The sequence below is a fragment of the Anguilla anguilla genome, chromosome 4 (assembly GCF_013347855.1).
Source record: "Anguilla anguilla isolate fAngAng1 chromosome 4, fAngAng1.pri, whole genome shotgun sequence".
NCBI lineage: Eukaryota > Metazoa > Chordata > Actinopteri > Anguilliformes > Anguillidae > Anguilla > Anguilla anguilla.
In genome coordinates, this window is record NC_049204.1 from 14,182,232 (window position 1) to 14,210,163 (window position 27,932).

Here is a 27,932-nt window from a genome sequence, read left to right on the forward strand (position 1 = left end):
CGGCAGTTTTATGTGGTGATTATTGCAAACAGGACTTGTAGCTTCTGTCTGCATTGGAATGGAAACGGTCAGATGGGTGTGTAACTGCAATTAATTCCAGGGAACTACGCTTTCCAGAAGAGGGTAGAGGGTTTCCTTGGTAAACCAGCGACATGTACTTACGTGTGTGATTGTTTGCAGGTGATGACAGATGTTGTTCCCAAGACTGTAACCATACCCACTAGGCCAGAGGCAGATTAGCTGTTTAAGTAGGAAATGTTTCAGAGTAAAAAGGTATGGGTATTTTGCGTGTGTATGCGTGTTTTTGATTGGGTCGTGAGGGTGAGGATTTGGCTGGTGTCGGTAAAATGTCCAATGGGGAGACATGTTGTTAGTGGGATAGGCGGCAGGAAAAATAAGAATGAGAAGAAGAAGAATGAGAAGAAGAAGAATAAGAAGAAGAAGAAAGAGAAGAAGAAGAAGGAGAAAACGCAAAATCCCCTTAGTTTGGGGCTTTATTATGTGGACATGTGAAGTTGTTTATGAAATCTGTCTGTTGAAATGGGGTCAGAATGTACAGAATTTAATGTTTTTAAGGGCTGAGTGTCTGTGGCTGTTGTGATTATTTCTGTGGGGAACCCTGAAAAGTGCCAAACTCTCGGTGCTGTATAGGTATGGGGCATGCCCCCGCCAAGGCGTAACTTGGCGGGATGGCATACCTGCCATCCCAATATTCTCAGCTGTTATTAAAGGATATTTTTATGTTTTAGTTTCATATAGAAATGTTGTATCCTTTTTATACATAACCTCCCATTTTCCTGGCACCATAACTTTGGGACATATTAATGTTATTAAAATTAAAGTACTCATATTTTCTTACTTTGTGGCATATCCTTGGCATGCAATAACTGCAAGGTCTGTGACCCATAGACATTACCAGGTACTGAGTATCTTCTCTGTTGATGCTCTGCCAGGCCTGTACTGCAGACATCTTCAGATCCTGCTGGTTCTGGGTGCTAGTTGCCTTAAGTTCTCTTCAGTATATGAAATGCATGTTTAATTGGATTAAAATCGGGTGAAATATTCCACTTTTTGGCTTTGAAAAACTCCTTTGTTGCTGTTGCATTATGTTTGGGATCATTGTCCTGCTGCAGGATGAAGTGCTGTCCAATAATTTTGGAGGCATTTGGTTGAACTTGAACCGATAATATGCTTCTGTACACTTCAGAATGAATTCTGCTGCTGCTATTACATCATCAATGAAGACAAATGTGCCAGTACTTTTAGCAGCCATACGTGCCCAAACCATGCTTTGGATCTTGGCCAGCTCCTTTTGGCCTCAATATTGTGTGCTTGCCATGACTTTGATACAAGTAAATCTTAGTCTCATCTGTCCACAAGACCTTTTTCCAGAACTCTGACAGAACTCTGCAGGCTCATTTAGGTACTTCTTATCAAACGTTGAGGAATAATTCAGTTATACACAGAGACTTCACTCAAGGTTAAGCTTTAATACATGATATCATATAGAGAAATATAGAGTCTACAATTGTCTGAGAATACAGTTTATTCAGCACGCTTTATACCTCCAAGACAGGCAGAGAAAATTGCTGTCCTTAAAAAAGATAAGAAACAACAATAAATCTTTCTCTAAGCGAACTAATTAAAAATGGGAGGTTACATATTTGGCAACATGCTCAGACTATACCTCTAGTAACTTGTAATAATTGCGGAAGTCGTCTGCGATCTTAATCCTGTGCGCATCTGCCATGTCCGTAATTTGTAAAGTAAAAATTCCACCGCAAATTACCATATTTTGCCAAACATAGAGGTCATGTGATAATATTAGTCCCGTGCGAATTGGCATCTCGGTGATTTGGGGTCGTATTTTACTGTTACGCAGAGCAGAGCCATGACATTTTCAATCATATCCGGGGGGATAATGTCAGTAAATTGGAGTAAAATACAGATGAATGCGCCACACGAAACACAGACGTGGGGGGGGGGGGGATTTCTCAATCACACGAGGTCCCCAGGTAATACTAGTCCCAAGCAAATAGGGCTTAAGGCACTAAACGTAAAGATATACACTTGTATTATATATATTATACTTGTATAATATTTCATCTTTCTAATTTTCCACAAACGAAAAGCCGTTCTGTCAAATTCACTGTTGTTTAACAATGTAGCTCAACTGAAAATTCTATTCTATTGCAGTGACATTGCATTGGAAATGCCAGAGATTGCGCAGCCAGTTAGATAGGGGATGATTAGGTGAGGAAATATGAGCTAAGTTTGACAATGAGAATGAGAATGACAGGACTTTCAGGGAATATCTTAGATAAGAGAACAAGATGTTTACTAATCATTCCATTGCGTTCCAATGATTTATTTAGAATTTTATGTCAAGAAATCATACAAATATTACATTAAAATAGTTTTCTAATATCTACATCATGATGTTTTATTTATTTTTAAATGATACACTTTAGTATGGTATTGATACTATAATAGTATCTATGTGGGTGCAACATAGACAGAACATTTTTCTTTCTTTAGAATCTTTTATTCAGTAAACATACCATTGCATTTGTGCCAATCCACTTCCCCCAAAAGTCAAATCCAACCGGGATGAAAATACCAATGCTCTAAAGTATGAAAACCAAACTTGCTTGCACCTACAGTAAGTTGACTTTTGTCAAAATATGAACTGGGAATTGAATTGAAAATAAGGACAAATTCAAACAAACTCAGTAATGAAGACACTAGCTCCTCATGCCAATGGTGATTCATAGACACAAAAACCTAGAGCATGACTTAACCATTAAAAAAACCTTTAAAGCAGTATCACCATGTATGACACTGGCCTCATTATTTACAAAGACAATGACAGAAAAAAGTAATATCACATAATGCAAATACACTGGGAAATGCTATGAGGAAAGGAGGTATATCCAGGGCATAGAAATATTTTAAAAGGTACTTTAATGAAAAGTCCTTTTGCAAAGCAATTAAATTACATTTGTACCCTTTACAAAATCACATTTTATAAAGTCATACTGAACAAGACACCTTGTAAATAAATGTTTGCAAATGTTTTCAAAACCTTACACAGTAATACCATGTCACATGCAGGTGTGACACCCCTGAGAGGGAAATGCAGCAGTTCCAGGAGTCAACCGTTGTTTGCCGCATGGAGAGCGAGAGAGCGTACCCACACCAACACAAAATGAAATATACAAACACCTTCACCCTTCCCCTTCATGCGTTCCAGGCGAAAACAACAAACTAAAATGAAGACTAAATAAAGTAAAACCCAGCGACAGCTTTTCAGCTCATCACTAGTCTCAGCTGGCCAACTTTTCAGCTGACCAGTTTCTTTCTCCGTCTACTGGTGCTCTGACAAACGAAACTGTCAGGAGTGGGTACGGGATGGACCCAAAAGCAGAGTAAAAACAGAGGGTCCAAAAATGGGGAAAACAAGACTTTAGTTAACAGAGAACAGGGAACAAAGGGACTCGCAGGGCGAAACTTACAAACAAACGAAAATCTTCAAAAATTCACAAGAAAAAACAAAAAACACAAAAACCCAAAAACGAGGGAAAACAGGGCAGGCAGGGCACAGGCAGACAAGCAACAGGTGAACAGGAATCAGGCAGGAACAGGTACAAACAGGTAGCTAGCTAGCAAGCAAACAAAACAAACCAAACCAAAGCACAGCAAAAGATTCCTGCGCCTGAGTCGGGGAGAGGGAGACTTAAATAGAAAGACGCAGACGAGACACAGGAGGGCACGATGAACAATCAAGCCACAGAGAGGGAGGGGAACACGAGACAAGACGCAACTAATAATTAGGTAACGCGAACCAATAAAACAATTAACAGGACACAAAACCGAGGTGCCGCCATCTGGCGGCCCAACAGAGAAACAACACAGGGGGAAGACACAGAACCCTGACAGAAACTCAAAAACTGGCATACAGAAAAAAACTCCCCAGAATAATTACATATTCATTTAGCAGACACTCTTATCCTGAGTGACTTACACGCCAGAAGAAACATAAGTGTATTCACCTTATTCATATGAGCAATAGTGTAAACAACATCACTAAGTGGCTATGTCATGGCTAGCTAACAGAGAAGCAGCAGACATCTGAGAGAGTCATCGTTATTGTGATGCGTAAGTCCACAAGATACCACGATCGGTAATCTGCTTTAACATAGAAAATTGTACATCTTTCAAAAACATACCATTTTCTCATGCTGACATTACATTAGATTGTGATGCTGTTTTCCACCCCTGCAGGGTACAAGTACTCATAGGGGAAGTCTTTGAAGGCAGACCTCTTCTTGATCGCCTCTCCAATTTTATTCAGGTTCCTTTGGAAGTTTAAGATGGGCTCTCTCATGTGTTTTTCAGAGGCAACGTCCTCAGGGTACTGTCCAAGTCGCACCTGTGGGGAAAGTGATCAGGACTGAGGGCCAGAGCTTGAAAGGGGAAGGCTTGTCTATATCCAAAATCTCAAAACCCATACAAAAGCTATTTGAGGGCCACAGTAGTGACAGGGGGATGCCATGTTTTTGTCTTGGTGTTTGCTTGAGTTCATGATCCCACTTAGCACAAGAACCCCAAGACATGTAGATGCAAAATAACTCCATAACATCAAAGATCAAACACCATATTTCACTGTAGGCATGACATCTGTTTCAAGATGAACACCAAACCACTGATGTGTGTGGCCACAATTCTCAATTTCGGTATATATAGCTATAACAACCCTCTCTAAGTCCCAATGATAAAAATAATTTCCAGTCATTTGTATTATTTCTGAGGGAAAATATGGTTTTGCCTTCCAAAATACTTACAAAGTCATTTGGACCCTGGCTGAGGAAATGAAGCACATTCATAGCCTCCAGTGTTGTGTCAATGTCTGGGAGAGTGTCCATTATGTCTTTCTCAGTCACCGCCTTGTCCTTGGGTGCAGGCTTCCTCATTGTCGTTGGTCCATTTGGCATCCATGCATAGATATCATACTGTTTAATGACAAGGGTAAGCAATAAATCTTCTCGCTGGCTTGAGAATTGCACAGCGATTGTGCTGCTGCAATTCTTGCAGTGATCTCAGGCCCTATATTCTAAATGTTGACAGAACACATGTATTAAGGACACATTTTCAGTGGTCTATCTGGACAAAATCAATTTAATCAATACACATTGCAAATTAATTGCAAAAGTAGATCTGTCACAAAGGACATTTGTGTAAAAATAAAGCTGAAATCCACCTTGTACTGTGAAATGTATATGAAAATTTCTAGTGCTCATGACAAAATCTGTATTACAATCCGCATAATTACAAGGAGAGAGGTACAGCATTTAATGGCATTTAAAAGCATTACAACAGACAATAAACCTATCATCTGATCTACACAGTCTTTCTCTTTGGGCCATCTATGAATGTTTCTGAATGAAGGGTACTGTACCTGCCCATGGCTCACAGCGGCATGTTGGGCTGAGCAGGTGAACATTATCATGGTGATGTATTTAATGGCTTCTTCTCTTGTCTTCAGGCTTGAGGGGCAATCTAATGATCAACACACATCCAAAGTAAAAAAAAAAATCGCGTTTACCATTGAATTTAAACAGGTTGCCATTTGTTAGTGTGGACAGAGCTTTTAAGTTATTATGAATGAGGTTACCTGACTTCTGCAGAAATCCATAGCTGTATATGGAAAACACCATGTCTTGCAGCTCTAGGTCATTGCATATCTCTTCATCATCTTTGTAACATTCAGTCACCACTTCACGAACAAACCTGGATATGTTAAATAAGTAATTAAATTAAATAAACAAGTTAGCATTCATGGTAACTGGAATTGTGAAAAGATTACCACAGAAAAGGCATGCACCCTTCATGCAATAGTTATTTACTCTTGTATTGACCTCCAGATGGCCATGGCGTCATCTCTGTAGTGAAAGTTCTTCAAATGTTCAATGTCACGGTGCTTCACATTATCAGGCAGGCAGAGGCTCTCGTAGGTAATCTCCTGAGTTGCCCTCGTTAAGACCTCCCAAAGTCCACCGCTCCCAATGCCTGTGTACTGTGTGGGTGAAAATATGTAATAAAGTATTGTTTTCTGGGTAGCAAAAAATTTTAACACATGAAAAAACTGTAAGCAGTACTCACACAAGGGGACACAATTGGTTCAATAAAGTCACCATAATAGTCCCATATTAACACTAGAGAGGGCCACCCTTTCTTACTACCTTAACGCCACCAAGCCTGACACCCAGTGGCATCAGGCTCATCCAGCATTACAGCATCGATTTCAGCATCCACAACCGCCTAATTTCATAAAGACTGTGAAAGAGTATGTTGCAAATATTCTTGAAATAAGGGACATTACATTACATTACATTACTGTATCAATTTATCCTTTTTTATTTCCAATTTATATTGGTTTTGTTATACAGGGAAGGGAAATTGCTCCAAGACGTAATACAGGCACATTGAGAAAAGCACAAAAATGTGCAAAACAAGCTAAACACAAAATGGAGAATGTAATTAAAGAAATACAAAATGCAAAATTTAAAAAAGTAATTCAAGTCATAAAAAATGGCACATTTCTCCCTTCCCTTGCTCCTGCAATTTTGGTTGAGTTTTTACATATGTACTGTCTCTCTCCTCTTACTTATCAATTATGCAGGAAATGCACAGCTCTGGTTGTTTGTGTGAGCAGGGACCACAAACAAATTGGTTGCACTTCATGCAGTGGTTTTTAGCACTATACTGACTGCATTTACTGTCCTAACTCAGCATTTTCTTCCCAGGAATTATAGGTTTGCAAATTGCAAGGTGATGCTGCAACCGTGGCTGCTTTGAATTAATGTAATTTTCATGCAGCTCGAATGCCAGGTTCATGATGAAGTCATTCATCCGTGATTCCAGTGGTTCTTCTGGTCCCATTCGCTTGCATGTTTTTGCCATCCTGTAGTCTATTCAGAGTCAATCCGAAGTTGCTGTTTCAGTGAAAAACTGAAAGTGTGTCGGAGGTGTTATCTCCACAAAGTTATAAACCCATCATTTCTATGACTGTAATGCCCACAACTATTGATTCCCACACTGAAGTCAATAATCAGAGAAAATAATCTTCATCAAAGGATTGCTGTGAACTAATTTTGTGTGATTATATATAGCGAAATTAGTTTCGATGACCCAGCAATTCATATCACAGCGTTGGCCATTCAGTTGCTGAATAGTGTACCAGAGGAGAGAGCAACCCATTCACACCTGGGTATCAGGACCTGTTACCTATTGTCTGGCAGGGGGGTTTTGTGAGGAAAATGGCACAAAAATGCCTGTATTTCTTTAATGAGAATTTTTTAGAATTCTAACAACAGTTATTTTAAACCCAGCTATTTGGAAAAAGTCACGGAAGGTGGAGAGTATTGCATTCGTGGGGTGGGAATAATTAAAGTCCAAATGCCCAATGGTGTTCTTGTGTTAAGCAATAATTGAGAAACGGCAAAGAAATGTTATCTTGGGTATTCAATGATAAAAGTTTATACTGACCTTTATGAAGAATCCATCTTTATTGATGAGGGTGTTTCTAGCAGTAATGTTGATAGGTAAAGTGTACCGACCAGTTGCACGAAGAATCTGTTAACATATAAATGCATCAGTTATACTGTTGTTAGAGCAAAATACACAAAACAATATGCAAATACACTGCATAAAATGTATCAGTTAACAAATAAAATGTGTATGCAACCTAAAGAAGACTCTTGAACACTCAACAGACCCAGCTGACACAATGGGCCTCATTCACCAACAGTTCTTAAGAAGAATTTTCTTCTTAAAACCCACTTACTCAGTTTTCACGAAGATTCTGACATTCACCAATGTTTTCTTATTTGGGATTTGTTCTTAGGTTATTTGTTCTAAGAACAGAATCTACGCACACTCAAGAGCGCACGTACGCACATTTGAGTGCTGACACGTTTGTGCAAAATAATTGGTTATTGTGTTTTCTTCAATTCTACAGTTGTATAATATTATAGGATTTAAATTACAATAATATTTCTATCATTTATAATAATTTTTAATAATTATTTTCATTATTTTACAAAGCATTAAGGTGCCAGGTTCCGCCTCAGAGGGTGGTTGCCTCAGTGGAAGTTCATCTGTAAATAAATTATAAAAATCAAACCTTTTTGATTTTATGCAATGTTTGGTCTATACTACAAAAGCAAATGTTTAAATTTTGAATACAAACTAAGCACTTAGGTAACACTTTTTAAACACATGGACATGCTGAAGAAGAGAACTTATTCAGGGTCGTCACTAAGGGGGTGACACCAAAATGACTGGCAATACATTTTTTGTGCAGTGTTTTGTGCAGCGACGGGTTTACTCCGATGCAATTTACTGCCGGTTGATTTAATTAGCGGTATTAATATGACAAGAAGCGCTTTGTCGTTTTAATGCATAACACGCAATTCCTTGTGCCCATGCCCACCAGCATTTTTTTATTTTTGTCTCATAGATTTGACATCAACCCATTTTTTTTTACTTCATCAGTTGTGCGCCCTTCTCCAGATACAGCGTTCACTGAACGAGTAATAGCATCCCATGCATCTTTTTTTGTGTTTTTTTTATATCCACTACTGATGCTACTAAATATGACAGATTGTTTGCTGTTCACTTCCCACAGCAGTATCTCCACTTCAGAACTACAAACGTTTTTCTTACATTTGGAGTCCGGTGCTCCACCGTCTTTAGATTTTTGTTTGGGCATTATTGACTTCTTTCGCTCTCAACTTTTCTTTTCGATTTCTGTGTGTGCACACAGCCCTGCAGTCTCATGCCCTTTTATGGAGATTGGCGGGGCGTTTACCTATGCTAATTAGGAACAACTGGCATGCGCTTTACATTTAGGAGGACAATGGGATTCATCATTTTATGAACACATGTGCAAACAATTCTGCGGTTTAAGAACACGCCGTGAATCTGACATAGACTTTTCTTAAGATCTTTCTTAAGAACAAATTTACGAAAAAACTTAGGAAGATATTGGCGAATGAGGCCCAATGTTCTCAGAAGTGAGAAAATCTAACATAATATTACAGCTTTCCAGTACAAGAGCAGTAGAAGAGCATTAACCTTGAGACAATTGTCCACTTGGTTTTTTACTGGCGCCATAGTGGCTCAAAAAGCCACTTCAGAATTACACCTACTCATGTCTCTTGCCCTGTCCAATGACATCGGCAGGAAAACATGTCTTCAGTCACATATGATAGATGAATGTGCATTGGTCCTGATAAATACATTTCATAAATAAACTTAATTAACACAAAATAAAACAAATTAAATTAGAACTTTCCCAGTCTTTGTGGTGAGCGTAGTGATGGTGAGGAAAGTAGCCATAATGACATTTCAGGTTTGTGTTTCTCCAATGATCAAAATTACATAAGCACTTTCATGGCATATACTGTAGCTAGCTCTCTGTCACCATATCTCACTCCCATTTGTGTAGATAGTTACACATTTATTGTTTGTGGTAGATTAATTACCAATGTGAAATATTATAAATGATTTATAATGTTTTTCAAAATTGAATAATAAATTATAAGTAATTACAGAGGCTGTGTTTTTATGCACTTAATCTCACAGGTGACCTTTGCCATGGCAGAACAAGTATAAAGTTAGGGCAAGATTTCGTTCCAAGTTGCCCAAACTGGCAAACTAACAAAACTGCAACACTGAACCATGTTTCTTTAAAGTTAGCAATATTTATAAGTTAACAAGCTATTTAACTAGCGATGTAAAAAACAATGGCGGGAGTTTCTATTTCAGAGACCATTTTGAATGGCAATGTTAATCTAAATTATATCAACTTGACTATGCCTTTTTTATTCATTCACAAGTTATATGATTGACAGCTTGTTGCTTGATAACATTAGCTCACTTTCTACTTTTTTCTGTTTATGGAAGATAAAAAAAGGCAAATGTATAATACAGATTATACAGTAGCTAGCATTTTGTTGCACACAACTGTGTGGTTACACAAATTCCATGACAAAGCAGCTGCTGCAGGAACAGCCTTTAGTCCATTATCCAATGCTATCCAATGCTATCCAATACCATGTGCCTGACTTGCCATTTTACAAGCCCATTCTTTGCCTTCATTGGACTGTAAAAAAATGATCAATGATCTCCCTTGGTCTGCTGAAGGATCAGGACAATTATCAGAGTTTGAAGATTTAGCCCTGCTCTTAGTCCCCTTTAAGATATAACAAACAAAATCTAAAAGCACCTACAAGACCTCATGACCATGAAATGGGGTTTCTGTGTATTGCATACCCTTGATAGTGGATGTCCATCAGCCAAACGGTAGCTAGAAATTAAGAATATTTCCCCCATCAGATGTGTCCTGAGAAGATGAGAAACCAACTCATGGATGTAGAAGTCAGAGTTCCGGACCCAGATCTTGGCTAAGAGCCAGGCTTCTGGCTTGTCTTGAGGGGTGAAAACTGGATTATCCTCCCCAGGCTTCTGATTCAACTATGAGAAAAAAAATATTTATTTCTTTTTGTCAAATATAATTACTTGTATAGATTGCTCAATGAACAGAACAAACAATTTTGGCACAGCCTAGTACAACATGCAAGAATTAACAAAGAGCTCATGGAAATACAATTTTGTTGAAGGTATTACTGGAAATGCATTGATTGTCCCAACTCCCCAATGTTTGAATTAATTTGTTTGAAATACAGTAATTCTCATGCCATGACACGGAAGATTTACCTGTATGGCAATAGGCTTTAACTCCTCACCAGTCTGTTGTAGCAGCACAATGGGTGCAGCCACGAACGTACTGACTGTACCTGCTATGCCATCCAGTAGCTCATAGTCCACCACATAGATGCTTCCATTCTGGTAGAAAAGGATAAAGCATAAATCTGTTCAGTGTTTTGTAGAGAGGTGATGAAGATGATGGAACTCAAAATCACAAACTCTGGTTCAGGAACTCATCTCCCATCAGAGACATATGTGAAATATACAGACGGGTGACAAATTAACATCTTAGTAAGGTGCTGGGCCACCACAAGCCACCAGAACAGCTTTAATGCACCGTGGCATAGATTCTAATAGTTTCTGGAACTAGATCTGATGACTGTGAGGACCATAGAATATGATTGACATCATTTTCGTACTCATGCCCTGTGGATGGAGCATTGTCATCCTGGAGTAGACCACTCCCATCAGAATAGAAATGTTTCATCATAGAATACAGGTGATATCTCAGAATAACTTTGTACAAGTGGACCAAAACCGAAACCATGGCAGGGAAATGCCCCCTACAGCATAACAAAGCCACTGGACTCCCTCACAGTAGGGGTCAAGCATTCAGGCCTGCACCATTCTCTTGGTGTACACCACACATGCACTTTTTCTTACCCTATCTAGTGATCTTTCCCATAGACCTATATGAAGATGTCACTTCAGTCACTGTTCCTATTGAAACAAGAGCCAGTTGAGCAGTCTTTGGGACAGATGCTCCTGCCATCCGTGCCCCAGTAATGAACCCTCATCAGAGTCACTTAGATCAAGGTCAACTGGGCCTGCTCGTCCCCTTTATACATGTCACAGATCATGATAGGATGTTAATTGCTTAATTGTATCAGGCAGTACACCTGTACAGAAGCATCTGCATTTGTTATGTTTCTCCATTCATTTATCCAGGTTTTTCCTTTAATTTGTTACCCATCTGTACAAAATTTAGCAAGTAGTGCTAAGCCCATTAATCAGATAAAATAACTTTATGATAGTCCAGTGTAGCATTAAATTGGTACGTCCTCCAGGAAAGCCTAGCCAGTAGTTGAGAAATCTTTTACTGAAATAGTTTTTCAGGACAATCCAAGCACTGAAGATAGTTACAACTATAACAATGTGGCTGTTACTTAATGTTATTGTACATAGATAACTCAAATTCAGACTAAACTTTGTTGCCTGTTTTACAAACAAAATATGTTACTGTCAATAACATTTGCTGCCAGATACTTTGAGGGCCAGAATTTTTTAAGAGGTTATAAAACAAAACAGTTTATTAAAATGATAATTAATACATTTTATTGGCAGATGCTTTTATCCAAAGTGATGTACAGTCATGCCAAATATTTTTCTTTATTCGTTGATGTATAAACCTGAAATCATTTGAAAAGAGTTTGCATCAATAAATTCTGTTTAATACACATACTAATATTTGGAGCAATTGGCTATTTACAACACACTTTGCTGATGACATTTTTATAAAGTATTACCCAGCTACGCCATATCAACTCACTTGGATGTTTTCCTTGAAATCAGGGTACACCTTTTCCAAAGTCTCCGTTGGAATTTTCTGCTGATCTTCCGCGTACCGCTTGATCATTATTGGGTTACAACCATTGAGGAACAGGCTGCCAAAAAAGGCATCTTCCTTCCAGTGTCGTGAGATATATTCTAAGATAGAGAAATGTGTTACCAAAATGGAACATTACTACATGCTCCCCAGATTCAGACTTATTAAGAATGTCATAGAGTATACATTACGGCTTCTCGTTCCTTTTATCTGAAGAGATTCACTCAGATGTGATTATGACTAAGATATATTGTAACTCTGAAAATGTGTCAAGATTGAACGAGATCCAATTCTTTAACTATACAATTTCAGTATTACAACAGACATGCAAATAAATTATGACTATCTTGAGAAACATTCTTTGTTGATTATTAAATAAGTGTCAAAATATTTGTCAAATATGTGATTTAAAACTTGACAGGCTGAGTACTGAATAGTATGATTTGATTTAAATTTTTATAATTCAAGCACTGAAAAGAAATTCCAATAAATGCTCAAGAATTGCATGGTTTTTATGTAAAACTTGAGTAAGTTTATCATCTCAGAGCTGAAGTACACTAACCTGCTTTTTTGCTTGGAAACCAAAACACATTTCTGATGTCATCAATTTTCTTCCACTTGCGGCAAAAGTTCCAAAGTCTTCGGAAAATATTCTGTGCCTTACTTCAAAAGATACATGTACATTACAATACAAAAGACTGCAATTGTGATCAAAAACAGACAGTCTTGAGACTGCAATTGTAATGATTGATTAGCCATATTCAAATTCCTCTTAATTGTATGAACTGTAATTTTGTGGGACAATTTGTCTAACAAATGTGATCATTTTTGGTTATTAATTCATACTCAAGGGTAGTGTGTTTTTAAACAACTTCATCTTATTTAATCTGGTCAGTACTCAGTCATATATATATATATATATATATATATTTACAAATGATAAAAGAAAACAAATGATACCAGCATTTTTATGTCAGTACATTTTGGAAAATATCTGAATTTAAACACATTTAGGGAAATGAATGGGATTAGATTCAAGCATACTCACTTAAGCTCATCTTGAATTAAGAGGCATTTTAAGGATTATCAGAGTTTATAGTCATTGAAAATGTTGTGTTTGATCAGAATTTCATTGCTGTAGAAATATGAGTAGGTCTGCTGTTCAGCAAAGAGGAGAAAAAGATTGGATTTCCACTTACGTCTTCACAACATTGTAAATCAATGTGACTATCTTGCGAGTCTCAAACCACTGCTCTTTTGGCAAATCAAAGAAGTTCTCTCCTTTCACGAAACCTGGGAGGCCAGGTTTGTGAGTGAAACTGTAGAAAAATGTTTAAAACATGAAATGTTAATTAAAAACTGAATTGAATCGAATACACTTGACAATATTGACACAATACCTCTTCTTAGTCCAGAAAACAATATCAGCTAGGTCTATCAGTAAACCTATGCCTTAGCCATGCCCTGAAGATCTCGAGTATAATAATATTTTCCAAAAATTGACGAAACTGAACGATAATGTTTTGCTGAGTACAATGTCTTTTACTGCTACCACAGAGTGAATACGTAAGGCGGCGATGATGAGAAAATTGTTTTGGTTACACTGGGCTATAAAACACTATTGCAAAATTAAAATAGACATGTTATAAATTGTTAGAAAGCTTATACTGTCACCTACTGGATAAAATCATATATGTGGTTGCTATGATGGAAAACAAATTTTAGTGGTGAAAGAAAATTTTTATGAATGCCAAGTTGCAGATGAGACTGCAGAGAGGGGGTGCTTGGTAAATGGCTAACAGGCGCGACAATGGTGGTACTTAGAAACTCTGTCTTTGGCATAGTTGTCTTGTATCGTCTACTAAAACTCATAGTTTCATTGCAGGAACACTGAAATTCTGAGTTGAACAATCTCAGGACACAGACGTTATGGCCTCTAGGGGGATTGCACGAAGGAGCTACACATGTTTCGAAGTTACACGTGAATTCTAAGCAGGTATTCAGACGCGCCTTGTGCACATGCTTAACTTAGACATTGGGAGTCACTTCCTTGCACCCATTAAAAAATCTGCTTTGGTGTCCATGAGTGAACAAAAATACTGTCACTCCTGCATTTCTAGTTTCTCTGACTCCTATAAACACTGGTGAGAATTTAATTATTAAATCTATGAACTTCAAACACTCGTAAAATCATAAATGAGTTTTTACACAATTGTGGTGAAATATCCCCATTAGCCATCACCTAATGTGTGATGAGTGGGACCTCACCTCACCCACTACCAATGTGTAGCACCCACCTGGGTAATGCACAGCACCCATTTTGCACCAGAACACTCACCACACATTAGCTAAGTTGGAGAGGGAGATAAAATTTATTTAGCCAGTTAAATCAGGGGATGATTAGGTGGCAAGTTTGAGAGAGCCAGGTTGGGAATTTAGCCAGGACACCAGGGAACCCCCTACTCTTTGAGACAGGTGTCATGGGGTCTTTAATGACCACAGTGAGTCAGGACCTCAGTTTAACATCTCATTTGGAAGATGGCATCTCCAACATCACAGTGTCCCCCTCATTGCACTGGGGCCCCTGTTGGCCCACCAACACTACTTCCAGCAGCAACTTGGTTTTCCCAGGTGGTCTCCCATCCAAGTACTAACTAAGCACACACTTGCTTAGCTTCAGCCATTCGGCAGAAGCAGTGTGCATGATGGTATGGCTGCTGACCGTATGGTCATGACTGTTGTGAGCCAGTCCGCATCCCTTTAAGGCAGCCACCTCTTCCTACCCCCGCCCCCCAATCCTCAATCCTTTCAGTCAGGATCCTCCCTCAACTTCAAAAACTATCTCAGGTGTCGCTCAAGTGTTGCCCCCTGTGGTCACTGTTATTAACTTTTAGCCAGTTTATGTATGTGGACGATCCCCAGAACCCATCCCCACTATTATCAGAAACAGGAAAGTGTATTATCCATCCAAAACAGTGTTACAGCCATACCGCTCCACCTCCCTCCCTATTTGTTTGCCTAGAATGAATCTCAACTCAGATTTTTCCATCCTGGTACTTCTTGATCAGTGCAGCATTTTACACTGTTCACCATGACACCCTTCTTGACAGGCTGGGAATTTGGTGGGCCTCTTGGGTTCTGTGCTATGTTGGTTTCTGACATACGTTTTTAGTGAGTACTCCTCAAAAAGAGTTGGTATCTCATGTGGTGTACCTCAAGGGTCAAGCCTCGGCCCTTTACTTTTTAGTCTTTACATGCTTCCATTTGCAAACACAATATCAATTTTCACTTCTATGCAGACAACACCTAATTATATATATGAGCCATACCAGATGAACTTCAGCCAGTAGACTCCCATCTAAATTGTATTTCTGCAATCAATTTGGATGGGGCATAAATTTCTCCAACTGAACAAGGATAACAGATTTTGGTCATCTGTGGCAAAAAATGTTAACCTTAAAATGCTATCTCTAAACATTAAGCCCCAGGCAAGAAACCTCAGTGTAGACTGCAACCAAAATTTTCAGCAACACATAAATAACATAACTAAAACTGCATTCTGTCATTTTAATACAGCAAAACTCTGACCTCTTGTTTCTCCTCATGACACTAAACTGAAAAAACTTAAACATGCTTTTATAAAAATAAAAAAACTTTTACAAAGGCTTTATAGACCTTAGGCATTCTTTTACAATACACTGCGCTCTGGCCTTCCAAGAAAGGTAATAGCATAACTGCAGGATGTTAAAAATGCAGCTTATAACTGAAACTAAAAAGAGAGAGAATATCACACCAGTTTTTAGGTCCCTTCATTGGCTGCCAGTTAAATTCAGAAATGATAAATTCTAAATCTGCTCCTTGTTTTCACATCTGTCAATTGTTTATCCCCTGAGTACATCGGTGATATGCTGTCAAAAACAAAATCAAAAACATATGAAGATGCTGCTTTCAGCTCCTATAGGCCCAGGCTCTGTAACAGTCCCCCAGTGGACTTCAGAACAGCCACATCAGTTGAGGTTTTCAAATGTATGCTAAAAAACACACATTTTCAGTTTGACCAATACATATAACCTAGTGTGATCTTAATTAGTCTCCATTTTATACTGATGCTATGCGTGTGTCTCTGTGTGTGCATGTCCGCATGACCTCAGTATATTTGTTTTTATATCTGTATTTAACTCTGTATTTAATTATTCTATTCTAATTTCTTTTCCTGTTTTGCTTTTTGACATTGCTATGCACATCGAACTCCATACGCTGAATGAAATGCGCTCGATAAATAGTTTCATTGATTGATAGTGCAGGTATCCAGAAGACTGGGGACAATAGTTCATCTGAAAGGCAGGTCCATGAATGTTTGTGTTAGAGGAAAACCAAATTCTCAATATCTAACAGCAAAGAAAATACAAAGAGGGAGTTGGACTCAACCACTGGTCTTGTGGCAATTTGAGAAGGTCCTTTTGCTACTATAGAGAAGAGAAGAACCAAATGCATGATGCTGATGTTGATGATGATGATCTCTACAATTCTGCTCAAACACATTTCCATCATTGAAAGTTTATAAAATGAATTGCCAATGGTTAGAAAATCCATTCTGTAACCACAGTTGTATTCTGTTCATTATTTTTAAAAATCTGCTGCATTGGCCTCTATATATATAAAAATACAAAAAGAAATTAAGATTATGAATCTTTAATACTTACTGCAACTGCTCAGGAAAAATACTGATGATGCCCCTACAAAGCAAAGAATACATTCTGTCATAATACTGTTTCTGACGTTATATAAGATTGAGATGACTGAAAGCCAAACATTGGAGTGTATCTGCCTCTGGAGGAAAGGGGAACTTTAGCAGATGGAAATGCAGTCATACTGACATCAGTAATTTGATAGTACATTTCATTTCTCACACACATCCAGGAATGTTTGTACTTACAGGAAAAAACTGAGAATCAAGGGTTTGCCGGTGGAACGTTCTTGAGAAGCTTCTTCAGTGACTTCCGGGTTTACCCAAAACATAGAAAGATTACATACTTTCCCATCAAGATTAACCCTTTGTGAAATGCAAGAAAAAATATGCAAATTGCTCTAGTGTCCAGCATTATTTTAGTGCCATTCACATAAAAGTCCTACGCTCTTAAGTGATTGTTGCGATGAGGTGTTTCTGTCATATCTGAATAGCTGAAATGAATAAAAAATATTCCTGAAAGCCATGTATATCATTGATATATTAGAAATTTACAACTTTCAATAGCATCTAAGACGTATTATTGGCACTGTAAACTCCAGCCTTCCTATCTTACAAAATACATTCGCTTCATGGACTTCCTGGTTACAGGGTGGGTAACCCTGCTCAAAGAGTAAAAAGACTGCCATGTATTTTCTCCCCCCATGCACTAACCAGCTGATTACAATAATTAAGTCTCCGATCATGCTGAAGAGTTATGCTAATTAGAGTCAGCTGGTTTAGTGCATGGTGGTGGAGCAAATACATGGTCAGTCTTTTTACTCTTTGAAGCCGGGTTACCCACCTCTGCTGGTTAAATAGGGGCTAAATACATTTTCTATAAGGAGGTTATCTTCACCACCCAGCAGTAGTCAGTTATAAAGTAAACAGTGACTTTCGGATAAATTTGAAATAAGTTCCTGAGTTTGAATTGGAATTTAGACAAGAATTTATAATGAAATGAAATATATTTAAATGAAACACATGAAATTCCAGTGCCCATGCATTTACTTTATCGGTATGATAATTTTGATTGATAAATCAATGACTGTGCATGGATTATTTAAATGACATGAAAAAACATTTTGTTTTTTTTCCCAGTTAAAACTACTTCTAAAAGAAAGTATTTGTAACTACTTTTTCAAAAGAATTATTTGAAATTGTATTTGCTCTGTTTGTAGTGCAGTTATGGAAGCTGGTGGTGGCATATTTGTCCAAATAAATGAGGTTTTTGTGTTCTGCAATGAATATCATTTCTTTGAATGTCACTAAATTTGTTATGTTCCTGCCGTCATTTCACTTTTTAGTTGGTTATCTGTTTTTCTCCAGCATGATCTTTGTTTCAGTTTGTAGTATGGGCGTGGTTTCCTCTAACTCTATCTCCCCTGAGCTGATCACTCACACCTGTTCTGGTTGCATTCTCACACTCTGTTCAATTATCTCTCATTTTGTAGTAGTGTTTCTGTATAAAACTCATTCACCCTATTCCCCACATGATGTAATCCACTTTCTCACATTATTTGTGGTTTCATCACGTCTCATTCAAAATCAGGGGAGAAAATTCAAACGGGAATTTATGAATTGTGCATATATTTTATAAATCCAGTATATAATATCTGCAATAAAGCAGGAAAATCCTGCCGATATATTTAGGATGAAAATTGGTTTTCATTAATAGCTTAATTGTACAGTTGAAATTATAAATGTGAGTGCAGTTCTTTAGGCTGCACAGGCCATTTCCAAGTAAATCAGTTTGTGTGTAAGTGTACTGGCTGCTTTTGTGAAATGCAAGAAAAATTATGCAAATTGCTCTAGTGTCCAGCATTATTTTAGTGCCTTCAAAATAAAGTCTTTACCTGTAAATTCTTGTGTCCTCATGATGACTTCCGTAGAAAAATCTTGAAGAGAAAAAATAGTAGAAAATAAGTCACTTATCTCTAATGATGATGTGACTACTGACTAAATAGTTGCAGGATGAATTCTGAAGCATACAGAATCATTATCTGCTCAGATCCAACTGAATACCTAAAAACTCACTGGTCGGTGCTTCACATACAAACATACTGCTAAAGCAACCAAAGGGGTTTTCAGGACCAAAAAGTGGAATGCTCTTGACCGGCTAAGTCAATCACCCATCCTGAATGGTAAAGGTGATGTTATTTTAATAACATAAAGGTGATGTTATTTTGTCCCCTAAAATGGGGGGACTACGTATAAAAAGGGCTGTCATTCCTACAGGGTTCACCCAATATATGCAAATACCCTCAAAGTAAGTTTTACAGTCTTCACTTTAATCTCAAATTCATGGTTTAAGTTCAAATCCAGTGTGCTGGTGTACAGACCCAAAACAACAAAAATCTTTTCACTGTCCAAACATTTACCATCACAATGCATTATGTGTAATTTGGTATCTTTGACAGTGAAAATCCCTGGTTTTCTGGCAGCCCATTCAGCATAAATGTCAAAACAGCACAGCTTCCTCAGTAATTGTCCAATCTCCATGTATGATACATTTGAAGCTCTGCTTTTCAGCTTGCATATGCTATAAAAAACCTCAAAATAAACTTTCCTGCACTTAAGCCTGGTTTTCTGGCTCCTGTCACATATCCTCACAGGTGACGCCAGCATGTAGCCTAATAATCAGTCTCATAATAATTGTACAAACTATAAATTAGCCATTCAAATTAATAATTAAATTATTAAAATCACACATTATAGTCAATCTTAACCAAACCATAATATCATTCAGCTAATACTAAATTAATATAAATGATTTAGCAAAGGGGGTGAAGGTATTGATTAAGTTCTTTGGATTAGCAGCGGCTGACTCAATTCAACATAAGAGTAATATAAATACAGACGACCGTGTACATATAATAAAGTGTATTCAGCAAAGCACCGAAAAGGGCAAAGCACAATTCACTACTATGATGTGATAAACTATGTGAGTGCACGTGTGGGTAGGTGTTCTGTGTGCGTCTGTGTAGGTCGGTGTTGTGTGTGCCTGCAAGTATGTGAGTGAGGAATGTTGGACATTCTCCTAGGTGGGGGCTGTGTACAGCGGACACGTGTTGGGGTGGAGTATGAATGGAGGGATTTTTGAATGTAGACAAAGCTAGAGAAAAACAATGGCGCACGAAGCATACCAAACAGATAAGTTATAAAGGATATATGGATATGGGTGTATGTTTATAGAGATCAACATGCCGTGTTAGCACCGGTTAGTAGATCACATGCAAGATATGTTCTGTGCGTGACATATTATAACTAACGCAGCGCGGTGGATGGCTTATTAGAGCCAACCGAACAAACAGAATGTTTATGTCAACCATTAAACACAATAACCGTCACAGTTACATACATCCAATTATAAATGTGGCTACATTCAGTCCGTCGCTAATTATACTAAGCCCAGAGTTACAGCCTTACTTGAGTGTCCTTTGCTTTAAGTTGGTTGTTTAAAATGTTTCCTGATTTCCAGTGCGAAGTCCGAGGAGGTTGTGGTAGAATGGGGAAGCTGGTCGCTCATTTCTGTTCCAAAACAGGCAACCGGATCCTCTGCTAGTGGCTTGCTTCTTGGGACTCGCTCTGCAGGATGCGTCGGTCGTGCGCGGTTCTCCTAGTTCTTCGACCACCTCTAAAAATAGCGCTTCGTAGCGCCTCGTTCCGCCAACAGCCACCGAGGTTATTCGGACATGGCTCCGCTGCAGGCCTTGCGAACTGTTCCTGGGGTGTTGACTCACGCGGGAGATTGACGGGAGATGGGTGGCGAGTCCAGGGAGAGAACAATGGAAGCGAGAGCGGAAGAATGTGGAGAAGAGAAGAGAACGACAGCGGAACAACGCCAACCTCCGTTTTTATTGAAGGCAGCGCGTTTCCGAATTTACAGTAAGCCAATACTGTTACAGGAAAGCTGTAGTAGGGGGCGTGGTTACGTGAGTCACTCTGAGGTAGACATATGGGCTTTGTAGTTCACTGTCTTTTGTAGACCATGGTGCCTACAATATCATTGACACAACATCAACATTTCCTGTTTATTGTTGTGGTGTTGTGGTTTATATATGGTAGTAAGAAGTAAGAAGTGAAGCATGTGTACACACTTTATCTAGAATCTTGCGATTTTTGAGTATAGATTTCCATCTCTCCAGAGGGGACACATCATAGTCATCGCAGTCCTACAACAACAAGTGTATCGATGGTAAGATTATCAATGGTAAAAGAAACAAACAACCTATAAGAATAAGGGCTCTTCATTGGAATAGAACTATTCACTGCTACCCCTAAGGGTAAAATGTCATTTAAGAGCAATAAAGGCCAAATTGGTGCACATCAGAATGTAGAAGCACCTAAAAAAAAAATTAAAAAAAACTGCATTGATATGATGGTGTAATAGCATGGTGTATGGAGGTTAGTGACATAACTGGGCATCAGGGAACCTGTAAAATATTTAGCAATTTAGTATGCTAGAGAAAGATTGTACAGATTACAAGACCACTTACAAAACATATCTTGAAAAGGTCTGTTTGTTCATCTCCAAGGACGATTGGAAGGCCACGGAGAACAACTGTGCGCTTCGCCTTGATGTCTGTGTTCTGAAAAATAATTACAATAGAGAATAGCACCCCCAGAGGGTCAGATTATCACCGAAATCATTAAGTGGACAATGCAGTTACAGTATTATCTTCCCTACATTCAATTAACTACAGTAAAATGTAATGGTTACCTGGGATGTGATTTGGTCGAGAAACTTCTGTCCAATGGTTCCACCCTTTGAATGGAAAATTTCCAGGAAACGAGGGGTGTGTCTATCAAGGGCAGTGAAGAATTCTTGTTTCAGATTTTTGCTTGTGATACGATTGAACTCTGCGAGAACCTAAGAAAAGGAAATAAAAAAGACAAGTCAATATAATTTTAGATAGCATGTTTGTCCTATATTGAGTGGCCATGTTGGGACTTTTCTAACAAGTGTTATTATAAATCTGTAATTCTTAGCCCACATTTTTACATTGAAGCCGATTCTGTTAACATGTTAAGTTAAATAACACGACAAATTTTCATGAAAAAAAGGCATCTGAACATGTTCTCTAAAACTCACTAGATAAAAGGTGATGCAATTCTGACTTACCTGACTCTCTGTGAAGAGTGCTGGCCACCTTCCTAATGTCTCCTTCACGGGAGGCTCCGAGTGTACCAACTCCTTTCTTCTCAAGGCAAAAGTAGTGTCCATGTTGTTGGATATCAAAGTAGCACTTGGGTGGTGTTTTTTCAACTCCTCCACAAGCTCCTTCCGTTTAGACTCAGTGCTGATCTCATCTTCCCCAATGGGAAAATTGGGTAGAAAATTGATTTCAAATCGTTTAGGTCTGTTGACGCTCCTCAAGATCTCTTGACTCCCCCTTTTCCCTGTATGTATGGCCACATCTGTGCATCCAGCTCTGCGCAGTGTGGTGCGGTAATTACCCATTTTAAACTTGAGGCTATTTTTCCAGCCGTTCAATCCATTAGAAGAGCCTGGTTCAGTAAGGCATGGGTGCTTTTTGAACAGGGTAGATGCAAAATCACTGAACTCTTCATCATGGGGATATGCTTTGAAGCTATACATCGTTTCAGCAAGTTTCTCTAGAATCTTGTGCTTCATGTCGTGGGGCACTTGTAGATGTGTCTCATCTCTCGTGTATATTAGGTTGCCTTGACGTAATCTGTACTCAACATCCACGGCAAAGTTAGGAATTTCAAAGGTGGCTGGCCATGGAGACTGGCGAGAAAGAGGTGATTGTTCTCCAGATGACGTAGAGAGAATCTCTGCGTCAGCTGTGCTTAGTGTAGGTGTTGCTGCCAGGGAGATTATCTTTAAAGTCGGCATCTCAGGCAAGTCGGAAATGTCAGTGAGGTTGACAAGGGCATTGTTAAAATCGGGGTCCTCGTACTGAAGGGTAAACTTGTGCGGAATCCCCAGCTTGTCCTCAAGTTGTTGTACCAGTGCGTCCAATGAATGTGGTTTCCCAGGGATTTTCATTTTCCAGATGTCGTTTTCATTTACAATTACCCTTAGGATAGTGGTGTCCATTGTGCTCTGTGTATCTAAAGAAAGGATCAGAAGAGTTACCTTATGGCACTTGACACTACAATCTGCATATCCCATTTAACACAAGATGTAATGTCTAAGAGTAACAAATGTCCTTCCCCTAATTCTGTAGGCCGCCAGAGGGAATGGGTCATCCAGATCAGAGGGCTTGGTGACTGACATTGTTGCCACGTGACTGCAAAGTTCATAAGAACGCAGATGTTCTATGTACCAAGATGTCTGGACTTTGCATACAAACAAAATGTCACTGTTAATTACAATGATTTTATCTATTTGCCTAAAATCAGGTAGACATGAACAAGTGCCAACAGACAAAACCATGTCTGGACTGTATTTGATGCCATCAATGCACACAAGGATGTAACAAGAGCAGTGTTCTGGACAGAATATCTCTGTTTCAGATGCTGCTGAACACTCTCAGAAAATGAAGAAACCAAACTAGTCGTTGCCTTGTTAATTTCGATGGATGGCTTAAAAAATGAGGAGGAGTCCACATGATATGCCATCATTCTTTGATGCCGTTCAGCCAGAGTTAGTGGCACATTTTTAAAGCTTATTGTGTCACGAAACACTTGCTTGAAAAACTTGTGCTTTCCTTCAAAGTGCATTGTCCACACATCTCTGAGCGGCCTATACCTCCTTATTAGCTGTGAATGGTGCTCAATGTAGTGGTGCTTGGGGCATAATTTGAAATGAGGAAATACTTGTAAAAGTAAACTCCTGTGCTCAGAGATCTTAGCAGCAAGAAAATCAAGAGAATCTTCTGTGAATCTGACGGACACGGCCAGTTCTAGGATGTCTTTCAAAAGCATTAAAATTTCCCATGTTTGATCATTCTCTGGAATTTCAAACCCAATCATGAGAGGGAGAAGTCAAATTAGTGCCAAGTTTTCGTGAGCATTACCGCCAATGGTACCTCTGGAGGCAAATGTAGCAGGGATCATCTGGGGTTTCTCAGTTTTTTCAGTGAATTTGTAAGCAAACCGTTTGATGGTTTTGTTCAAGGACTCAAGGGAGATGTACTTTCTGGAGATCAAATCACTAAGGCACAAGGACATTTCAATGGGGATGACACCCTCCAAGAGGTCATGCATTATGCCAGGCGGAAAACCACTGACTGTGTGGAAATGTTCCAACTCATCACTTCAGACACAGCTAGCTTTCACCCCATATTCTTTCACCAATGTTGGATCTTTTAAAACTTCAGGAACTTGCCTGTCATGATGCTGCTTAGTTCTGGGTTCAAATTCTCCTGGCCGTACTTCTTTGTGCTGGATGTCCTTCCTTGCTCCCATGCAGAACCGGCAAGGATGCTCCACGTTTCTTGGAATCCTGCCATGGAATGAGCACCGAGGTTGTCAGCTAACACATATAGCACAGTTCCTTTAACACTTTCTCCCAACTGCTCAACAAAGACACCATGTTTCTCAAGTGTCACCAAGTCTTTAACAAGTGGGTGAAACACTTTTGCGTAGCCATGTTGCTTGACTGCACTAGCCCTGCAAAAAACTGCTAGCTGAATAGATTGAAGAGAAGACCGATGTTTTGATGTAAGATTGGCAAGAACCCAATACACACTGCACAATTTGTGCTTCTTTTTTGAGGCGCCCAGAGGGTTGGAAATCTCAAAATCATCAATGTAAAGGCCAAGTAGAATCCTGAATTTCTCGGTCATCAAAAAATCATTCTCTCGGTAGTGAGTGCCATCCCTGTAAGTGTTAAATCCAGAAGCAATGACATCAGATGTGAGGACCTTCTCAAGAACATCTGCTCTGTTTAAAATTTGCTGCAACATTTTCAGAATAGGCACATACGTCATCGAGTTTGAGTCCTTGTCCAGCTTGTATTCAATTGGCATTACTATGGAAAAATATTTTTGAAAGTATGATGCTCTTTTACTGATTGTAGAGAGAGACTCACCAGCATCAGCCAATTTCAAGAACAGGTTATTCTCTGTGAAGGCAGTCACAATGTCTCTAACAACAGACTAATTGTCACTGACAATTCATTTAGAATACGACTAATATCTACAAGAAAAAGGGGCTTTGACAGAAGAAATATTTGATTTATTTGTTGGATTACCTCCTGTACTGCTGAGTCAGAGATATGTAGAATGGCCCGCATTTTAAGAAAAATTGAGGCTAAATTATGCTCAAGTTGATTCCGCAAACTATCCAAATTTTCTATTTGGTCCTTTTCCTCATTTTCGTCTACGGTTAAATCTGTAGGATCTGTAGAATGGTGGGAAACCTTGTCTTGTGGCACATCTAAATTATGTGGTTCAATGTGCACAGCAATGTCTGGCATCAACTGCCTCTGGCTGAGAAGCCTGTGTTCTTTATATTTATGAGCATTAAATGTTGAGTAGACCTGGCTCTCAAAATTGCAGTCTTTGTATGGGCACTTAACTCTTTCGTGGTTTTTTGGATGCTGACGCAAATGGGAGAAAAATACTGATTCTGTGCAGAGTTCTTTAAAATGACAATGAGGACAATCAAATGTGACAGGGATTTGATCGGCTCCTCTTGTCTGTCCAGCATCCACTTGACTGGAGTGACTTCTTGTTAAATGCACCTTAAGAGCATTAAATGACTTGAAGGAACACAGACAGTCTGTATGAAGGCATGGAATTGGAGTCGTTCTGGCGTAGCTTCCATGTTTTAAGCAGTAATGCTTAAATAGTTGAGCTCTCTTTCCAGAAGAAAAAACACAGTACTTACACTTCCACAGCATTCCAGTTTCACGCTCCAAAGATCCAAATCTACAAATGAATTTACACAAAAAAGCCACATTATCATCAGTCGTTCATGAGATGCATTTACTTGTTAAATCATAGCAATCCTAACCCCACTTTCCTATTTTGTGAAATTCTTAATCTTCATCACCCTATTGTTCTGTAAATATTTGAGTGATTATATGTGTAAATTAGTTTCACTAGACTAGAGGATTGGCCCGCTCACTTTATCAATGGAAGAAATGGCACGGCCATTCAAGTGCTGAATAGCACTCTGGAGAGGAAAGAAATTTGCACCTGGTACCAATGCCAAGTAGTGAAGTGCTATGGACAATTGTTTTCTTGAAACACTGCTAAAACTGTCTATTTACTTTCCAGGGCGATTTTTTTTATTCTAAAAACACAGGTCTTTAAAACCTAAATATTTAGGAAAAGTCACGGAGGGACAAAACCACTGCATTTATGTGTTCGAGAAATTTAAATAAAAAATCTCAACACCAATTGCCGTTGGCCTTTGTATTAACAGCCCTGATCACACAGCGCTTTTTGCAGGTTGCAAAAAAATTTTATAAAAATTTTTATAAAAACTAAGTCTATGCCTATTGGCTCATTGACAGTATTTACTCAGTGGGTTTTTAAAAATTTTCCTGCCAGTCCTTTTTTAGTTCACACCATGCTGCACAAGAAGCCATCAAACATTAATTTCAAAAGAGGTAAGCCCAGAACAATATACAATGCAAAACAGCTCAGACCTGGTCAGGTAATATTATTTATTTATTTTATTTATTTGGTTATTCCCCTCACTTAACTTAATATCAACTTTTGGGTGTTCAAAATTTGTCATCATCTTTCTTAGACACACACGCACACACGCACACACACACACATAATGTGCATAACTTAAGTTAACTACTTGGGAACATTCATTTTTATGTTGATTGTGTGTGTACATAGATCTAATCTACATGTCAATGTTAATATCTTGTGCCTGTATTAACTGTATTTCATTGGCGTCAGAAGCGGTATTCACCTTTCAGGGAGTTAGACATTACTCTCTGTTCCTATTGGTGGAAAACCTGGTGCCACATGATTCCAACCTCTTGACTACCTCATTATTTGACTTTGCACTTAGTGTTTATATTATTCACCCTCCCACCCCCTGAATTTTACCACAGCTGTTTAAATCATAAGATGTGCAAATGACCATTAATATTGATTTGAAATTGGTGATTATGTCCTAGTGGACTGAAGATAGGGTGGGGTTCCAGTTTTGCATATTTGCTTTCGCAATCCGACCAGGTGCTTAAAAACATTTAATAAATGATTGTATTGCTTGGCCCAGCTCTTGTTGTAAGTATTTGTATTAATCCAGTGTCTTTATTTCAAAATTGTCTTCAATGTGTATAGCTTCAGCTAATTGGTTGTGATTTTAGTGTTAATCTTCTATGGCCTACCAGGTTGTTATTGCTTCCTAACAATGTAAAAAACCATAAATTTGGTTTTGACACATCCAATGTTTTGGTTATTTGGTTATGTGTCTGATGGATTTTAACCCCATACCCATTGTTTAATTTCAAATCCAATGCACTGGAGTATAGAGTCAAAACAACGGAAGTTATGTCACTATCCAAATACTTATGCACTACACTGTATATATATCTTTGTTGCCATACAAGGAAAAGAAAACAGAATATAAAATGAAACAATAAAGACATGAACTCAGCATACTCCATACCCTAGGAACATGTTAAATTAGTATCAAATTTACACTTCTTCTCCAAGCATTTACAGTGTCCTTTCGTTATAGTATCACAATGTGTGGAGCAGTAAGTTGAATGCAGCTCTGTATAGTGCTGCTGGCAATGGTATTAGAAAATGAATACTGAAAATTTGAACATCAGAAAAACGTCTTGTTCATTGCAATACATGTCTAATAATTTATATATTAACAGCAATATAAGTTTTGTCATTTTGAATGGGTCAAAACACAATATGTGCTCATAATAAT

General features: G+C 38.5%; 2 protein-coding genes across 2 annotated transcripts; both read right to left on the reverse strand.

Moving 5' to 3' along the window:
• Window positions 1–2,422: 2,422 nt before the first annotated feature.
• On the reverse strand, window positions 2,423–17,374 carry LOC118225212 (polyunsaturated fatty acid 5-lipoxygenase-like). The gene is made up of 13 exons (XM_035413305.1): window positions 17,316–17,374; window positions 17,083–17,115; window positions 13,579–13,698; window positions 12,942–13,042; window positions 12,323–12,480; window positions 10,783–10,911; window positions 10,339–10,539; window positions 7,549–7,635; window positions 5,907–6,076; window positions 5,675–5,790; window positions 5,459–5,559; window positions 4,845–5,012; window positions 2,423–4,432 (listed from the first exon to the last, which is right to left on the reverse strand). Exons 5-13 carry the CDS (start codon window positions 12,407–12,409, stop codon window positions 4,253–4,255), a joined length of 1,239 nt encoding a protein of 412 aa, XP_035269196.1. The 5' UTR covers window positions 12,410–12,480; window positions 12,942–13,042; window positions 13,579–13,698; window positions 17,083–17,115; window positions 17,316–17,374; the 3' UTR covers window positions 2,423–4,252.
• Window positions 17,375–20,440: 3,066 nt separating this feature from the next.
• On the reverse strand, window positions 20,441–23,171 carry LOC118226062. The gene is made up of 4 exons (XM_035415305.1): window positions 22,231–23,171; window positions 21,829–21,978; window positions 21,605–21,697; window positions 20,441–21,280 (listed from the first exon to the last, which is right to left on the reverse strand). The coding sequence occupies exons 1-4, from the start codon at window positions 23,119–23,121 to the stop codon at window positions 21,161–21,163; spliced, it is 1,254 nt and encodes a 417-aa protein (XP_035271196.1). The 5' UTR covers window positions 23,122–23,171; the 3' UTR covers window positions 20,441–21,160.
• Window positions 23,172–27,932: the final 4,761 nt, after the last annotated feature.